Source organism: Gekko japonicus, unplaced genomic scaffold (genome assembly GCF_001447785.1).
Source record: "Gekko japonicus isolate JY-2015 unplaced genomic scaffold, Gekko_japonicus_V1.1 scaffold443, whole genome shotgun sequence".
Classification (NCBI taxonomy): Eukaryota; Metazoa; Chordata; class Lepidosauria; order Squamata; family Gekkonidae; genus Gekko; species Gekko japonicus.
Genome location: NW_015172565.1, coordinates 1,045,883 through 1,065,645, shown reverse-complemented (window position 1 = coordinate 1,065,645; position 19,763 = coordinate 1,045,883). Strand labels below are relative to the sequence as shown.

At 44.9% G+C, this 19,763-nt stretch overlaps 1 protein-coding gene across 1 annotated transcript in view; it reads right to left on the bottom strand.

Annotated features, from left to right (window-relative positions):
* LOC107118902 overlaps positions 1-19,763 on the bottom strand; it is a 49,360-nt gene that overhangs the window by 1,165 nt on the left and 28,432 nt on the right. The window contains exons 5-10 of the mRNA XM_015421294.1: positions 14,674-14,959; positions 13,425-13,576; positions 10,561-10,846; positions 10,208-10,353; positions 5,722-6,007; positions 2,906-3,060 (exon numbers count right to left, since the gene is read on the bottom strand). Coding sequence (XP_015276780.1) covers positions 2,906-3,060; positions 5,722-6,007; positions 10,208-10,353; positions 10,561-10,846; positions 13,425-13,576; positions 14,674-14,959 — 1,311 coding nt within the window. The remainder of the gene's footprint in view (positions 1-2,905; positions 3,061-5,721; positions 6,008-10,207; positions 10,354-10,560; positions 10,847-13,424; positions 13,577-14,673; positions 14,960-19,763) is intronic.

The window sequence follows — 19,763 nt, the reverse complement described above, 5'->3', positions numbered from 1 at the left end:
CTCACCATTCTACCTTGAGTTTCAATGAGAAGACTATCAACTGTTGTCCTTCGCCCTTGCTGCCCTGTAGTCTCTCCTTTCACCGTCCTGCTTCTTCACCTCCTGTTCCCTCACCCACCTCCTTCCATGATTGGATGCCATGCTGCTCGGAGTTCTTTTTCCCAAATTACATCTGTTCAACCCTTATTCTGGTGGGGGAGCTAGACTCCCCCTTTTAAAAATATGTATATTTTTTCCTGCAAGCTTGGGGTTTTCTAACTTAGTCCTGTGTACCTCGCAGATTTTTGATCCACCCATGGAACATTGTTAGCTATTAGATATATCATAGAAGAGAGAACATAACCAAGGATTACCTTTCTTGTATTAAATAAATAGGAACTAATAGATTGGTTGTAGATATGATGAACTGTGAACTTGGCAAGGGACAACAAGAAACAACTGTGAGCTGAATTACCCGCAAAAGTAAATCCAAAAGGAGACTTCAACAAAGTGAAATGCACATGTAATCAGAAATGAATCTATACATATAATCCATCATTGGAAAATAGAGAAGTTCACAGGATCCATAGAGGGGAAAAAACCAAGTCCAGAGTAGATATCCAACACTTTTCCTAGGTAGTATGCAGTGTTTCAGACTTCTGGTCCTTCCTCAGGAACAAAGAACAACATTAGGAAGTCTCATTCCAATTTCTTTACAGGACAATACTATTCAGTTTTTTTTATGGGCCAGGTCTCCTAAGCTTTAATATGCACCTCTCAAGGTTGCTTCTATGTAAACAGGACCAAACATGCCTCCTTCTCATTCTCAGTCAGCTTTGATACCCGATCACTGTGTCAGTTTTCTATCATGGGCCCATCTTTGTGTCCACTGAACTTCAATGAGCATCACATCATTCCATCACACACCAGAGCTAACCCAGACTGACATTCTCCCATGACCAGCAGGTGTTTAGTGGTCAAATGAGGTAGTTCAAGGATCTAAATGAAGCCATTCATAGCAGACGACGGGCGGGGGGGGGGACCAAAGAGATTTGTTTTTAAAACAAGCAGGTCAGAAGCATGGGCTGACCCCACTTTGGAAGAAATTCTGATCCAGAACAATAGGACTATCACTTAAGAACTAAATACCAGTCCACTGAATAGGTACCAATCTATGCCATTCAATATATTATGTCTTATTGTAGCAAGCCCTCATACCCTGGAATAAAGGTGAGAAACAAACCAAGCACTTCCTAACCTAGTGACCAGTAGTCTCGAAATAATGTCCACAATATATCTATCTGAAATGTTCTCTCATTTGAACCTGGTGATGTTGTTTGCTCCCACACATTGCCCCAGGGAGTCCATTCCTCAGTATTAAGTTGTAATAGTTCAAAATCATCTACTGACTTTAGGGAGAGGTAGAGGACAAGGCTGTCCAATGTCTCTGCTTCTAAGCATACACAGAAGGTAGTAGAACAAAATTTGAGTCCAGTAGCACCTTTAAGACCAACAAAGTTCAATTCAAGGTAGAAGCTTTCATGTCCATCTTGTGGGAGTGCCACAGAATTCACTGCTTGCAATCATGCTATTAAATATATATGAGACCTCTTCATGAGATAATCTGAAGCTTTGGAGTTGGCTGTCACCAATAGACGGATGACACCCAGCTATGTACCTCCTTAAATAAGGCTCTGGATGCCGTTGCCTCTGTCCTGCACCAGTGTCTGACTGTTATAGTCAAGTGGCTGAAAGATAAGAAACTAAATCCTGAGAAGACTGAAGTGATGCTGGTTGGTAAGGCATCTGCTGTTGAGAATGTTCTCCTCCCTACTGGGGGTTCAGCTGTCTTTGATGGATAATGGACTTTTTGGGACCACCTCTATTATCAGAGAAGCAGGTTTTCATGGTGGCTAAAAATGTGTTTGTTCAATTCCACTTAGTAGTAAGCTTTCTCCCTAACTGCAGATTGTGGCTGGCCATGCTCATCCATGCTGCAGTACCCCCAAGGCTCAGTCATTGTGACATGCGCTATGAGGTGCTGCTCTTAAAAGCACATTGGGAACTACAATTGCTAACAAATGCAGCAGCCTGTTTTCTGTTGGGGGCTAGCCACAAAGAGAAAATTAGTCTCATTTTACAATCTTTGCATTGGTTGCCAGTATGCTTCCAGATCCAGTTCAAGCCCTTCTTTTAAAGCCCTTCATGATCTGGGACCAAATTCTTGAAGGGCCGTTTTCTCTAAACATGAGTTCATGCAGCCACCTCTCTCAACGTAGAAAAACCTTTAAGGGTACATCCTGTTTCTGACTGTCCATGAAGCTTTTCAGTCACTGTTCCCACCCCTTCAGAATGACCTCCCAGGGGAATTTAGGAAGACTTCAGTTGTGTTTGGGATTCCATTAAAAATGCTAAACCAAATATGGGTTCTAAATCTAATCAACCCTGAACTTTCCCTAGAAGCTACAATGACTAAACTGAGGCCATCGTACTTTGGTCACATTCTGAGAAGACAAGATTCACTAGAAAAGACAATAATGCTAGGGAAAGTTGAAAGCCGCAGGAAAAGAAGACCTGGCATAAGATGGATTGACCCAATAAAGGAAACCAAGTCCCTCCATTTGCAGATCCCAAGTAAGGGTATTAACAATAGGATGTTTTGTAGGTTGTTAATTCATAGGGTTGTCATAAGTCAGAAGTTACTAGACAGTACTTAACACACACACACACACATACACAATTTCATGATTGGAATTTGTTTCCTGCTTAAAGAAATGTCACATAACTGGGATATGTTCCTGATAACGCATTATCCTAATTTTGAATACAAGAAGGCAAGTGTACATGGTTAGACAGCTGAGTTCCTCCAAAAAAAAGGGCAGCTATGTACCAACACTAAATTCAATTGGGAGATGTTTATACTTACTGGGGGGAGGCGCCCTCACACCAAACACTTGGACTTCACACAGTGAGAGATATTTCTGTTCGCCTGGTATGGTGAGTGTCACATACTGTCCTGTCATTTCTTCACACTCAAATTTACGTGTTTCCCCAGCACCCATCATGGTGATTGTGGCACACCTTGAAAAGAAACCAGTATATGTTCATTGGTATTTGTTTGAGAATTAAAGAATACTATAAGGAACAAGATAATACCCACAAAACAAAGCAAAGAGTAAAGGTTTATCACAATTTTTACAAAACAAATTGTCAGGAATCTATTTGGATCCACTTCATTCTCTGTCTATGCCCTAATTCGGTGATGACTCCACACTTCTATCGTTTGTTTATTGTATGTATCACCTTCCTTGTACCTCGTCTTCCATCTTTGTAATCCACCTTCTTCATTATATGTCATGCCTTAGGCAGTTTTGTGTTTGCATTATTTTCCAGTGATGTAACTCTAGTCCTATTGCATCTTCTATTGGATGTCTTATGTTATCTAATTGAATTGTTGGTTTTTATTGAGTAATCCACCTTGAGCCTCAGTGAAAAAGGTGGGCTATAAATGAAGTAAGTAGGAACATAAGAGACGCCAGTGTTAGATCAGGCCAAAGGCCCATCCAGTCCAACACTCTGTGTCACACGGTGGCCAGAAATACCAGGTGCCATCAGGAGGTCCACCAGTGGGGCCAGGACATTAGAAGCCCTCCCACTGTTGACCCCCCCCAAGCACCAAGAAGACAAAGCATCACTTGCCCCAGAGCCCCTATCTATACCTTGTGGCTAATAGCCACTGATGGACCTCTGCTCCATATGCTTATCTAATTCCCTTTTGAAGCCATCCATGCTTGTAGCCACCACCACTTCCTGTGGCAGTGAATTCCATGTGTTAATCACTCTTTGGGTGAAGAAGTACTTCCTTTTATCCGTTCTAACCCGACTGCTCAGCAATTTCATTGAGTGCCCACGAGTTCTTGTATTGTGAGAAAGGGAGAAAAGTACCTCTTTCTCTACCCGCTCTATCCCATGCATAATCTTATAAACCTCAATCATGTCACCCCTCAGTCGTCGTTTCTCCAAGCTAAAGAGCCCTAAGCGCTTTAACCTTTCCTCATAGGGAAAGTGTTCCAACCCTTTTATCATTCGAGTTGCCCTTTTCTGCACTTTTTCCAAAGCTTTTAAAGGTGTAGTGACCAGAACTGCACACAGTATTCCAAATGAGGTCGCACCATTGATTTATATAGGGGCATTATGATATTGGCTAATCCTCGCCCAACTTTGACAGATCCCTTTGGAGTGCCTCACAATCCTCACTGGTTTTCACCACCCTGAACAACTTTGTATCATCCGCAAATTTAGCCACTTCACTGCTTACTCCCATCTCCAAATCATTAATGAACAAGTTAAAAAGCAGTGGACCAAGTACTGATCCCTGCGGTACCCCACTGCTTACCACCCTCCACTGAGAAAATTGCCCACCTACACTCACTCTCTGTTTTCTATGAACTAGCCAGTTTTTGATCCATAAAAGGACTTGTCCTTTTATCCCATGATTTTTGAGCTTACTTAGGAGCCTTTGATGAGGAACTTTATCAAAAGCTTTCTGGAAGTCAAGGTAAACAATATCTATTGGATCCCCCTTGTCCACATGTTTGTTCACCCCCTCAAAGAACATTAACAGGTTAGTGAGACAAGATCTTCCCTTACAGAAACCGTGCTGAGTCTGCCTCAATAGGTTTTGTTCATCTATGTGCCTACTAATTCTTTCCTTAATAATGGTTTCCACCAATTTACCCGGTATCGACGTCAGACTGACAGGCCTGTAATTTCCCGGATCTCCTCTGGAACCCTTTTTAAAGATGGGAGTGACATTAGCTACCTTCCAGTCCTCAGGAATGGAGGCTGATTTTAAGGAGAGATTACATATTTTTGTCAGGAGATCCACAAGTTCACAATTGAGTTCTTTCAGAACTCTTGGATGTATGCCATCTGGGCCTGGTGATTTTTCAGTTTTTAAGTTGTCTATCAGTTTTAGGACCTCCTCTCTCGTCACCTCAATCTGACTCAGGTCTTTCAACACCCCTCCTGAAATCAGTGGTTCTGGAGTGGGCAAGCACTTCTCATCTTCCACAGTAGACAGAGGCAAAAAAGATACATTTAGCTTCTCAGCCATTTCCCTATCATCCTTCAGTACTCCTTTTACCCCTTGGTCATCCAAGGGCCCCACTGCCTCCCTGGCTGGTTTCCTGCTTCTAATGTATTTGAAGAAAGTTTTATTGTTGGTCTTTACATTTTTTGTTATATGCTCCTCATATTCCCTTTTTGTCTGCCTGACCACAGACTTGCATTTTATTTGCCATAGCCTGTGTTCTGTTTTATCAGCCTCACTGTGACTAGCGAATATATATATATATATATCTTCTAGGATCATAGTTTTAAATAGTTTCCAAGCTTCCCCAATGGTTTTGACCCTTTCTACTTTTCCTTTCAGTTTCCTCCCTGCATGTCCCCTCATATCAGAGAAGTTACCCCTTTTAAAGTTAAAAGTGGTTGTGTCAGTCTTTTTGGCCAATTCCCTATTTATACAAATGTTGAACTCAACAACATTATGATCACTGTTCCCAAGTGGTGCAATCACTTTTACATCTCTCACCAGGTCTTGAGTGTTACTTAGGACCAAATCAAGGATCACCTCTCCCCTGGTAGGTTCCGTGACCATCTGCTCCATAGCAGACTCCACACTTAAATAAAAATTTACTCCACAAGTAAATAAAAATGTTAGATCATTGGTAGGTGTACCTGGGATTTGTGGTGCCACCTTGGTCTTTTGAGTTCCCAATTCGGATTTCAGCACCCTCTAAGCGTTCTGCACAGCAGTCTCCTCGGTTAGTGACACGTACACTAGACACCTTAAACTGTGCCCTCAAGTCCACCATCCACCATGGGTTGTCTTCTAGCTGTGTGTGTGTGCATTGTCCACGTAAATAGTTAGCTGATTCAAGGTCATCAATGGCATTTTCAGGGCCCCCTAATTGGTTGTAGGTGCTGGACTGGAGCGCCTTTCCATCAAGGGCTGCATTATAGACTACAAGAAAGAATAGTGGGAGAGAAAGAAAAAAACATATTGATTCAGAGGGGTGGTTATGTTAGTCTATTGCAACAAAATAAAACAGCAGTGGCACCTTAAAAACTAGCAACATTTATCCCAGTATGAGCTTTCATGAGCAGGGGAAATGGCGGGAAAAGAAAGCGGCACGGTTTGAAATGACACAGCACTTCTGAGGTGGCTCCTTACTAGAAGGGAAATGCTGTGTGAAACAGCCGTCCCTGTACCAGTTCACTCCATGACAGGACAGTAACGGAAACCATTTGGTTTAGAAGGGTAGTGTGAAAAGGCTCTATCAGAGTGACTAGAAGTTTCTACCCCTGTAGGGTTTTCAAGGCAAGAGGCATTCAGAGGTGGTTTGTCCATTGCCTGCCTCTGCTTAGCAAACCTGGACTTCTTTGGTGGTCTCCCATCTAAATACTAACCAGAGCTGACCCTGCTTAGCTTCCAAGATCTGATGAGATTGGGCTATCCAAGTCAGGGCAGAAGTTTCTAGGAGACCCATAAACAGGGCATGAAGGCAATATCCTTCTAGTGTCTTTGACCCCAACCACTGAAGGCAGCGGTTCCACTGTGCCCTTGGGATGCAGCTGAGGGCTTTTCCCATTGCAAGCCCCTGTTATGCAAGCAGAAATTTCCATGAGAGGGGTCACAATGACGGTGTTTGAAGCCGAAAAAGTAGCAGAGCACTCTGTTGGTTTTACAGAGTATGTACAATTTATTTACAGAGATTATATACAGTTTGTAGCAATTCAGGACTCCGACCATCAAAGTGCTACGCAGAACAGCTGTAACCATATAGGCAGGCAGTCACCAAGAACTGGTTACAATATTTACAAGTATAGACCAATCAGGATACAGTTCTGTACATTTGCTGAGTCACAGTGACACCTAAAGAAATGATGCAGTCCTGAGTCACATGATCACTCAGCTGTCAAACTAGATTGTCCTGATCTAAACATCCAGTCTACATGACTTGCTGTGATCTTGACAGCAATCTGTATATGCTGACGCACAACACCCCAAGAACACTGACAGACCTCTTTGCCACTGATAAAACTATCCACCATGAAACCTGTGCCAATGCCAGCAGCATTCAGGCAAGAGCATTAACTCTGTCAATGAAGAGCAATCTGGGCAGGTGGGCAACGTCTTCTTTGTAGGAGTTCACACGATCAATGGAAAAACAGGCCACCTGGTCTATTTTCTCAGAACTCCCATATGGAAAACTGGGCTAAAACAAATAGAAATGAATTTTCACAGGGATAAGTGTAAAGTTCTGCATTTAGGTAGGAAAAATCAAATGCATAATTATAGGATAGGGGAGACTTGTCTTGGCAGTAGGATGTGCAGAAAGGGCCTAAGGGTCTTCGTAGACCATACACTGAGCATGTGACAAATGCGATTTTGGGTTGTATCAACAGAAGTATAGTGTCCAGGTCATGCGAAGTGATGGTATCGCTTTACTCGTCTCTGGTTAGACCTCACCTAGAGTATTTATTTTATTAAACTTTTATCCCGCCCTCCCGAACATGGCTGGCTCAGGGCGGCTAACAACAGATAAAATACCAAGTTACATATAGATAATAAATACAACTTTAAAACACTATATTAAAACCAGATATAATAATAAAACGCTAATGTATTGTGTTCAGTTTTGGGCACCACAATTTAAGAAGGATATAGACAAACTGGAACATGTCCAGAGGAGGGCAACAGAGATGGTGAGGGGTCTGGAGACCAAGTCCTATGAGGAAAGGTTGAAGGAGCTGGGTATGCTTAGCCTGGAGAGGAGACGACTGAGAGGTGATATGCAATGTTCCCTCTAAGCTGTGGAGTCTTGTGAGCAAAAATTCTACTTTGTGAGCTCCTGGCATTAAAGTTGTGAGTGAGAGATTTGGTTACTGCGTAAATTAGTTTGCTCTGGAGCCCTCCTTCCTGAGTGAAGACAAAAATCTGTGAGCCGGAGGCTTAAAAACTGTGAGCTAGCTCACACTAACTCAGCTTAGAGGGAACACTGGTGATATGATAACCATCTTCAAGTACTTGAAGGGTGTGGAGTTGTTTTCTGTTGCCCCAGAAGGTCAGACCAGAACCAACGGGTTGAAATTAAATCAAGAGTTTTGGGCTAAACATTAGGAAGAACTTCCTGACAGAGCGGTTCCTCAGTGGAACAGGCTTCCTCGGGAGGTGATGGGCTCTCCTTCTTTGGAGGTTTTTAAGCAGAGGCTAGATAGCCATCTGGCAGCAATGCTGATTCTGTGAACTTAGGCAGATCACGAGAAGGGAGAGCAGGAAGGGTTGCATCACTGCTTAGTTCTTATGGCCCTTTCTTACATGCCCAAAGAAATGCTGATCGCCACTTTGGGGTCAGGAAGCAATTTTCTCCAGGTCAGTTCTTCTTTCCATCTTCTGAACATGGAACAGAGGTCACTGGGGGTATGTGTGTGGGGGGGAAGTATTTGTGAATTTCCTGCATTGTGCAGGGGGGTTGGATGAGATGACCCTGGAGGTCCCTTCCAACTCTATGATTCCATGATTCTAAAGAGCTAGTTTACCGACTGAGTAGAGTAATCCCCCTTTTGTCACTTCCCCTGGCAGTCTAGAAGGTTTTCTTGGCTTTACCCATTTCTCAATGCCTGAGGAAAGCCCTGTAAGGAAGAAATCAAAGCAGAAACACGAATAGTGTTATAATGATTATTCCAGAACAGTTCTAGTTTGCATTCCTAATGACTCTTACCTGGAAGTATGTCCCACTGAATCTAGAGAGGCTTGTTTCCAAACCAAACATGTTTAGGAAACTGCTGTAAAACCCCTTCAGAGATTCTTGCCTCATGAAATGCATTTCCCCAATCAGGACTCCCATCTTTGTGTGTGCTGGATTGCCATTCGTCTTTTCAGGAAGATCCCAGACTTGGAGGTTTTGGGTTCTAGACTCTTGACTGCATTGCAGCCACCCTCCTCATCCTTGTAATGAAGACTTGTGCACATCCGCATCTTTACCACTTCTTTGAGGTGAAGTCCTAAGCAGAGCCGCACCCTTCTAAGTCCATGGACTTCTAAAGGTAACTCTTCTTAGGACTGCACTGTTAATGTCCACCTAGGTGTGATAGCAGCAGAATATGATGTGCTGCCCAACGGATATCAGAACAGCTTCACGCAGAAGGACAGGTGGGAGAGTGGAACTAAATGTTGCCACCACTCATGCTTTTCCCTTCAACACTCCATTCCTCCCAAGGCTTTTCTCCCAGCCAGACTCCAAGAGCACAAGTTTACTAACATCAGATAGGAAGTCAGCTGCACCAAGAGAAAGGTGTTGTTTGGCACAGCACAACTTGCACTATCGTGCTGTCTGGTTATACCCACTGACTCCATGCAACAGTGATGCAACACTGTACAGCCCTCCACATATCCACACATGATACACCTGAATAATGGGAATGCCTTTCTTGCATCACAGAATTTATGCCAAATGCACTGATGGCTTGTATTATGACTGTCTGGTAACAGAGCTGGATAGTATAAACCAAGAAACAGCTGTTGCTATCTAAAGGCAAAGTCACTCTATTAACTGTATGACACAGACAGGTGTCAAAGCATTGTACTGACCAGCACGCCCCCCCCCCCAATATGTTAAAATAGGGAATCTGGATGTTTAGATGATAAGGCAGCACTAGGTAAGCACAGTGGTGTGAATAAGCTTCCATGCTCATTTTGTGAATAAAGAATACAAATGAATTTCTATTATTTGCCTTTCACTATTGATTCTCAAACCAATGTTTAGACTAAAAGAAACACTTTGTTTATACCATAAAACTAAAAAAAGGACTGCTACTTCCAGGTCCTCCCACTGGCAGAACTGCTGGGATGTCACATCATGTTTGCCCTTCTGCCCTGGGTTACCTGTGCAATTTTAAAAATAAAGTAAGGTCCCTGTCCTGTTAGTAATATGCAAAACTCCTGCAAGCCATGGAGTAAAATATAGATTAAATGACATAGTGAGGTAATGATAAATATTGTAATGATAAATATCCAAACTATAGAAAAACTAATTAAAATGAAACAATCTGTGCCAGAGACTAGAAGATACCTATAGATTACAGAAAACCTCTAGCAAGGCATTTCAGCAAAAGCTAACTACGCACCCAACATCAGACGATTGGGAAATCTTTTACTTACCACAGGCCTTCACTCCAAACACCTGGACTTCACAGAGTGTAAGACATTGTATGCCTGGGATAGTAACAGTTACATACTGCCCCTGTGCTTCTCCACAGTCAAAAATGGCTGTTTCTCCTAGACCCAGAAAGTGGATTATAGCACACCTTGAACAGAAACAAAGTCCTATTAGGTGGTATTTGTGATAAAGCACAAAAAATAAAATAAAAAATTCTTCTCAGAGAATGGCAAATTATTGTTTTGAAAAATTTTACGCATCAAACTGTTAGGAACCTTGCTGCTTCATTCCACTTCCGTTGTTCTGCACAGTAACCCTATGACACACACACACAAAAACATTGCGGTGTACAAACCTTGGGTTTGTAATTCCTCCTTTTTCCGGCGAGTTCCCAATTCGGATTTCAGCCCCGTTTATCCGATCTGCACAGCAGTCTCCTCGATTGAGGACACTGACTTTGTGCACTCGGAACTCTGCTCCCAAGTCCACTGTCCACCACGGATTAATTTCAAGCTCTGTGTGGGTGCAGTGCCCCAACAAATAGTCAGCAGATGAAGATCCATCAACAGCATTCTCAGGCTCTCCAATTGCATTGTAGGTGCTGGATTGGAATGCCTTTCCTTCAAGAGCAACATTGGGTTCTATAAAAAAGAACACACACAAACACTCCCTTTATGTTTAAATCACCAAAAACTAAAGCCTGTTGGCATTATGAAGAGAGCTCACACAGTGGATCTGGATTAATTATTCGAATGGATAATTAGCAATTCATTGCAGGTACACTGGTGGTAGACTCTGACTTTGACCGTTAAAGGAGTGAGGTCATACATCCAGGACAGACCACATGCTTAGAGGGCAAAGAGCTCTGGGTTCAGTCCCTGGCAGTCTCCCTTGAAGGCTCTCGTGTAACAGGGCTGAGAAAGATGTTGGCTAGCTTGAGGCGGGGGAGCTGCTGCCAGTCAGCACAGAGAGTGCTGGACTAGAGGGACTAATGTTTTGACTCCGCATTATACAACTTCATTTGTTCCATAAGTGGATAGTAAAAATGTAATGGTCTCCCACTATACTCTTTGGGCCCAGCTGGACTTGGGAGGAGACATGTGAACAAAGTTCCCATACGTTGTCAAAGGCTTTCACGGCTGGAATTCATTAGCTGTTGTAGATTTTCCAGGCTGTATGGCTATACAGCCCAGAAAATCTACAACAACTAAAGTTCCCATCATTTCACTATTATGTTTGTCAACAAGACTACATCACGTGTGATATTTTTCTCATGTCCAGTAGGATACAATGGGTTGGTTACCAGAGGTCTCAACTTCCTCTCCACTTGCTAGTGTTCTGGAAGGCTGAGTCTCTTCCGATCTTGGCTCATCTGGCATGGAAGTTATAAAAAGACACAAAAAGACTTAGTTAAGACTCCCTCAGTATGTGGTATACATCATTAGGCACAGTTTAGATACAAGCTTTGGAGTTGTGTTAAAGTAAGCCCCCTGGGAACCACTGAGAGCCAGTTTGGTGTAGTGGTTAGGAGTACAGACTCTAATTTGGGAGAACCAGGTTTGATACCCCACTTCTCCACATGCAGCTGCTGGTGTGACCTTGGGTCAGTCACAAGTTCTTTCAGAGCTGTTCTCTCAAGAGCAGTCCTTGAAAGAGTCCCACCTACATGACAGGGGGTCAGTTGTGGGGAGGGGAAGGGAGAGAAGATTGTGAGCCACTCTGAGACTCCTTTGGGTAGTGAAGGGCGGGGTATAAATCCAATCTCCTCTTCTCTCTTCATCAGTTAAATAAAATATTTGTTTCAAAGCCTTGCCCCTATTTTGCTTATTAGATGTTGTTATGCAATTATTTTCCTTTTTTATTGTTTACTAGGGATAAGCAGTCAGAATTTTCTAATCAAGATCTGACCTAGCCCAGGTCCCGTTTGTAAATATAGTAAATTCTCTGAATCTGACACCTTCTGATGTGGTTGTTATTCTGGTACCTCATTGTCTGGCTTCAGTTTCCCAGATAGTGGGAGGGACAGCAAGAGGACAAAGTGATTCAGCAGATGTGTGCCTTAGAAAGATGTCACCAAATAGAATAGTCAGCCAATCTTTACATTAAGCAGGTACCATGGTAGAGAAGAAACTATTTGAACCACTGTGGTTCAAACTGAGTGGGTAAACCTGAGAATCACTAGTTTCTGCCAATCTTAGGCCTATCTCACTAGCTTTGGGAAGACTTTCTTATTTTATATGAATACAAATCACACATAGCTGTTTTGGTCTCTGGAGCTCTGCCTGCTAGGCAAGGACAAAGACCTTGCTTGAACACACAGCCAGGCAGGCAGAGGGCTGTGGTGGGGAGGCTATGATATTCCATCCATGCGTACAATACGCAGCTCACCTGCAGACTGGGACAAGAGAGGCTGGATGGAAGGATTCCTTCCCTCCATGACAGGAAGCCAGCCCACCTGCCTTGCTAGGCCCAGAGGCAAAGTGTATGCTTGCAGATGCTGTTCAGAAGGCACTACAATAGTTATTGTTTCTTTTAAAATTCTTTAATTGGGTACAGTTATGATTAGTCAAAATTTAAAAGCAAAGGAACTAAATACATAGGCAAACGGTAAGTAAAACCCTAGAAATAGATACTGAATTTCTAAATCTAAGCTTCCTCCTTCACTCAGGTTCTCTTCTTTTGCTGCACTGCACTTTACCAGTGAAGTTTTACATGTGAATGGTTGAGTTATGCATCGGCAGCATACAGCAGAATTTCTCATGCAGATGCAAATGTGAACACAGCAACTCTCCTGCCTCTCCTCCTCTGCAAAACATACACATTCTGCTCTCCATGAGCATGACCACCTTTTCAAGCAAGCAGTACACCAGCTGAGTCATCCACATGTTCACCCAACATCTCTAAACCAGAAGAACATTCTTTACTGTAATCAGACTACTAGTCTATTTTTTCTTCAAATGTCACATGACTGTGACTGTCCACAGATTGGATGTAGGGTTCCCACCCTCTCTGAAGTCCATCTCTTGGAAATCAAACCCCTCAGCTAAGCATTCTATATGATAACTTCTCAGCCCCTGCCCTCTTACAACACTGTATTTCCCATGATGCTGTGTGGTAACAGAATGACTCAGATTACGCCTGTGATGTTGATATATGCTCTGTCTTTCGGTCTCTCTCTGCACATCAAAATAGAAGCCATCTAGGAAACATTTTACTTACCGGTGGGAGTTACCTTCTCACCAAACACTTGGACTTCACAAAGTGTGAGGATTCCTCCATTTGGTTGGTTAACAGTGACATACTTTCCTTGCATATTTTCACAGTAAAAACTCTGGGTTTCCCCAAGACCCAAGGATTCGATCACAGTACATCTGGGGGGGGGGGGTGGTAAACCACATGAGCATGTAACTGGTAACAACGTGTTAATTGATTAATTGTTGTTGTTATTTAATCAATATATACAGTTTGAAATTTATTCAAGGTATATATTAGAGATATTGGAACAGAAGGAAGCATGTGTGAAGAATGAAACTGAGATAAGGTTGAAAGGCAGAAATTCCTGGGAGATTACAAATAGTGTGATAACAAATGGAGTAAAATCCCTGGAAGACAATGGGTAACAATAAACAGCACGAGGGAAAAATCAAGTGCAAAAAAGACATAACAGAAAGAATGTGCCAGTTAAAAAGATAGAAGACACTGGCCAGATGGCCAAAAGCAAAAGAGTTCTTCAGGTTATAATGGAAGACCAAGCAGACCAGAAGTTCAAAAGCAGGAGCAGGTCAGGGGCCAGCATGATTTGGTAAGCCCAGGTAATATGGCTGAATCCAGTTGAAAAAGGGGAAGTTCTCTAAGGCAGACAAATACCTTGAAACCCTATATAGGCTCATGGAATAGGAAGCAAAATGGAGGATTCTACCTGGTGTACCAACAGTCACCTCCCATGTCTCCAGCTCCAACTGGATATCCCATGTCTATTTCTCTGGGACTTTCTCTGCCCCATATGGAATAATCCTGTACATCATAAGATTTTCTTCAAATTGATTTTCTTTCTATTAAAATACTTCTTTCAAATGAACTTTCTACAGAGTACCTTTAGTCTTCAGAGACTACAAGGAAAGAGGCTGCCTTTTTCAGGACCTCATGCAGAAATCTGGCTAACCCCAACATGAGTAGGTGAGCATGATGATTTCCATGTGTATATGGATGGGTGTCCTCCTGTTATTCTCATGTGTCATTTATTCTTCCACAATAAACATTACATGCATGGTAATTTGAAAATGATGTGGTTCTCACGCTCATTTCTTACCTAAAAGATCCCCAAATCTATGACAAACATTCTGAACATGGAATAAAACATTGTCCTAAACTAAAACAGTTAGGAATCTGTCCACGTCATTTCCATTTCTTTGTCTTTCTTGTACTCTAATCCTGCAAAGTCCTAGAAAATATCAAACTGCTTCAGTACCTGGGATTCATGGTGCCCCCTGCCTCTGGAGAGTTCCCAATCCGGATTTCAGCCCCATTGAGCCGATGCGCACAGCAGTCTTCCCGGTTACTGATGCTTACACGAGTTACTTGATATTCTGACTTCAAGTCCACTATCCACCATGGATGGGTTTCTTGTTCTGTGTGGGTGCATGACCCATCTAAAAAATTACCTGTGGTAATCCCATCAATAGCATTGCTAGCCATTCCTAGTGGGCTAAAAGTGCTGGATTGTAAAGCATTTCCTCGGATGGCCACATTGAGAGCTGCAACAAAGAAAACAAAAGTTTCTCTCTCACTATAGCTGTGCTGAAGCCCTTATCATCAACAACAACAACAACAAGACACCTTTCTAAATATTGAGTGTCTTTTTAACAATGCAGAATACTTCTTTTATAACAAATGCATTGATTGCTGGCATTGGTTTCATTCCACCAGTGAAGTGGAGGGGCTGTGGTGCACTGGCAGGGCATCTGCTTGGCATACAGAAAGTCCCAGGTTCAATCCCCAACACCTCCATTTAAAAGGATCAGGTAGGAGGCGATATGAAAGGCCTGAGACCCTGGAGAGCTGCTGCCACTCTGAGTAGACCATACTGCCTTTGTTGTCCCAAGGGGGATCTGATTCAGTCTAAGGCAGCTTCATGTGTTCATAAATTGGATCATTCATACAAAATAGATACTTTCTGAGTATGTACATCACAGCTGGGATAAACATATGGGGGGGGGGGGACTGCAGGGATGCAAGTGGAATCATAGTAAAGGATTCCAGAATAATGCGTTGGATGGATCCAGTCATCTGTTTCGCTCAGAAAGTGACTGTGCCGATGCCCATGCCTACTGACTTGGCTCCTACTAATGAGAGGCAGCTTTGTGTTTCAGGGCAGGGTCGGAATGCACATTGCGAGAACATGCTTAAGGACAGAAATACAAGAGCGACAAAACACCCCTTGGTTTCCAGTTTGATTCAGGAAATCCATCAGTCTCCTGGGAGGCCTTGTTCCCACTGGCAAAAAGCGGCAAGATATGGTAAGTGGTTTGTGTTGCACCTGCCAACTGGGTAGTGCTAGAAGCACAGCAGTGCACTACAGAAGTTACACCCATGTTCAGATGATTAGCTGATGATTGCCCATAGCCAGAAAGTTATTTGGGGGGGGGGGGCGCAAATGAGTACAGTGGTGGTGAGCACATAATTATTTATTTACTTGGTTATGATTCACAGGGGTCTTTTCCTAGAAAAAGAGCTGCAGGAGATCATTAGCATATGGTATGCTAATGAGCTAGTAGGCTATTAGCATATGCCATGCCCCCTGACATCATTGGAAGTGATGCCAGAAGGGGAAGCAAAAGGGGGAAGGCATCTTCAAAAGCCTCCCCTTCCTTTCCCCAGCTGGCCTGCGGGGGGGGGGAAGAGTTGGGCCACAGAAGGAGCAAAGAGGGAAGGAAAGAGAGAGAGTAGAGAGAAGGAAAGATGGGATAGAAGGGGTTTTCTCACTAGAGTTGGGCCACAGAAGGAGGAAAGAGAGAGAGTAGAGAGAAGGAAAGAAGGAAGGAAAGAAGAAAGGAAAGGGGATAAGAAGGAGGGAAAGAAAGAGAGGGAATGGAAGAAGGAGGGAAAAAGAGAAGAGAAGAAGGCAGGAAAGAGAAAGAGAAGGAAAAGAGAGAAACAAAAGGAGGGAAAGAAAAGGAAAGGAGGGAAAGATGGTAAAGAGATGGAGGGAGGGAGGCTCTCCCACCACTCCCTATCAAGCCCCCGCCACCCCAGCCCCGCGGATCCCTTACTTACCGCTTTGGCGGGGGCCAGGGAAGCCGGCAGCGGGGCTGTCCGGGCCTCCCCCAAGCCACAGCATTTCTGCGCGGGCCCGGGGGACCCAGGGGTGGGGCTCTCCGGGCCTCCCCCGAGCCACAGTGCTTCTGTGCGGACTCGGGGAACCTGACGGTGACACTCTCCATGCATCCCCTGGCCGCGCTCTCCGTGTGTCCCCCGGGCGCAGTGCTTCTGCGCGGGCCCAGGGGACCCAGGGGCGATGCTCTCTGGGCCTCCCCCGAGCTGCAGTGCTTCTGCACGGGCCCGGGAGACACGGAAGCGGTGCTCTCCAGGCGTCCCCCATTAACAGCGCTTTCAGCGCCGGAGAGCTGGGGGCGGGGCTTGCCACCACCGCCATTTGCACCAGTTCCTGGGCTGCCAAAGCAGCGCTCCGGCCCCAAAAGACCTCTGGTTATGAATGAGCTATGATGTAGTGCAAAGCTTCCACAAGAGATCATTCTACAAAGATGGTTAAACGACAATCTATTTGGTTTAAAACCAAATACCCCCTTCCTTTATTTATACACTAACCTGATACCTGTGCTTTGCTATGGTATCTAAGTTCTGGAAATCCAGTTATAATACTGATGATGTGCAGTTTGAAATGTAACATTTGTTGTAGGAATTCTAATGGAGAATACTGTAGTGTAAAAAATTAAGTGAGACATACACACAGTGGCCGTGTATGGCCGTGGCCCCACCCCCAGCGTGCCCACGTCACTTCCGGGTGACGCGCACGCGGCGCGCGCACGCATTCACCCGACACCGGCCGGGAGCCCCCCGCTCCCGGCAAAGACTGATTTGGCAACCCTACACAAGGTATAGATAGGGACTCTGGGGCAAGTGATGCTCTGTCATCTTGGTGCTTGGGGGGGTCAACAGTGGGAGGGCTTCTAATGTCCTGGCCCCACTGGTGGACCTCCTGATGGCACTGGTATTTCTGGCCACTGTGTGATACAGAGTGTTGGACTGGATGGGCCTTTGGCCTGATCCAACATTGGCATCTCTTATGTTCTTATTGCAAACAAGTAGCAAGAGAGCACAGTAAAGACATCTAGTGGCGGAGTTTGGAATTGCAAGAACAGTAATTTTGGCGGCAAGTCACTGAAGCTTCAGTGTTGCAATTTGAGTAAGTTTAAACTAGCTTGCAAAGAGGAGTTATGGAAGACACAACAGAGACCATTGTAAGTGCAGTTGCAGAAGCACAACCTGATATGGATACAGCTTCAAATCCTGAGCAGATGGCAACTGGAGTAATCAGCAAAGCATACTTAGCAGTCCTTGCTACCAGCTCCACAGCTGTCGGGAACTGCATAACTGTTTAACAGCAGCCACCCTATGAAAGCCAGCGTGGTGCAGCAGTTAGAGCTCCAGAGTAGAGTCTGCAAGACCCAGGTTCAGATCCCCATCTTGCTGTGGGACTGTGTGATTTTGGACCAGTCACACACTTTCAGCCTAACCTACCTCACCAGGTTATGCAGATAAAAAGGAGGAGAGAATAATGTAACCTACTTTGGTTCCCACTGTGGAGTTGGAAAGCTTAAGACAGAGGGGCAGATAAAAGTAGATTGTCTGTTGGGTGGGAAGGAGATAGGGTTGCCAACTCCATGTTGGGAAATTACTGGATATTTGAGGGCTGGAGCCTGGAGACAGTGCAGTTTGGGGAGGGGAGAGACATCATATTGGTATAATGTCATAGACTTTGCCCTCCAAACCAGCTGTTTCCTCCATGAGAACTACTATTGCCAACTTCCAGGTGAGGGCTGGAGATCACCCAGAATTACAACTGTTGTACAAGTGACAGAGATCAGCTACCCTGGAGAAAATGGCTGCTATGGAGGGTAGATTCCAGAGCATTATACCCTGCTGAGGTTGCTTCTCTCCCCAAGACTCACTGTCCCAAGGCTCCACCCCCAAATCTCCAGGAATTTCCCAATCTGGAGATGGCAACCCTAAGCAGAATTGATCTCTGTAGCTGGGAGATCGGTTTTGATTCTTGGAGAGCTGCCACTGCCAGTGCTGCTGTGGGGAAGAGAAGGAAGCAGGTGGGTGGTTGGGAGCACCACCACCACTGCTGTCCCTATGTAGGAGAGAGGAAGCAGGCAGGAGGCTGGGAGAGTGATGGGGCAGAAAGAGAGAGTGATGGGGTGAGGGACAGAAAGAGAGGAAGAGAGATGAGGTAGGGAGGCAGAAAAAGAGAATGAGGAGGAGGCATAAAGAGAGGAAGTGACATGCATGGAGGAGAGAGAGAGTAAGAAAAGGGGTGGCAGAAGGCAGAAAGGGGGTGAGAGAGGTGGGGGAGAGGGGGAGAAGCAAAGGTGGAGGAAATGGGGTAGCTACCCTACATGTTTCTTGTAGGTCCCCACTTGTCTATACACTATTAGCCACTGTGGGCCCCATCTACAGATAGCTAAATATGTGGATCAGGGCCATGTGGATGCTAAATAGATCTTTCTTCAAACCTGGGGCACTCCGCAGGTTTGCAGAAAAATCTGCAAATTTAAAAAATATATATAGGGGGGTTTAAATCCCCTGAAAAGTAAAGTAGCAGTATCTGTACTTACAGAAGTGGTCGCACAGCCTGGGAACTGCACTGGGCCCAGTGGTGGCACAGCCCAGGGCTCTACTGGGCCCGGCAGAGGCTGCACAGCCTGGGAGCCGTGGTGAGCATGCCACTGCTGGCGGAGCCTGGAAGCCGTGCTGGGCATACCACCATTGCTGAACCCCGGGAGCCACACTGGGCTTTGGTGACACAGCCTAGGACCCACACCAGGCCCGCCAGCAGCAGAGATGCAGGCCAGGGAGTCGTGCTGGGCATGGGTCCATCAAAAAAGTGGGGAATGAAGCTCTGGGCCTGGCTGCCACTGCAGAAGATGCTGGGCAAGGCTCTGGGCCTGGCTGTCATGGCAGAGAACAGTGGGAGAGGCTTCCAGGCACCACTGCTGAGCTTAATGGTGGGTGGTAAGACCCAGAGCCACAACAGGTTAGGCAATGGGGTGGCATGAGATTCCCCCCTGCAAGTCCTGCTGAGCCAGTAAGGAGGGAATCAGGCAAGGGAGGGTGCAGGATTCCTCCCTGCCCCTCTGGAGCTGGTAATCAAGGATTTGGGCAGGGGGTGCAGGTGTCCTTACTATCCCCCCGTGGAGCCCACCCACCCACTGAACCGTAAAGTGGGAATTGGGGTGAGGGGGAAGGGTTGTTTTGGCCTTTAAGAGAGGCCTGGCAGCAACCACCAATAGGGTTGCCAGCTCCTCTCCCTTCCTG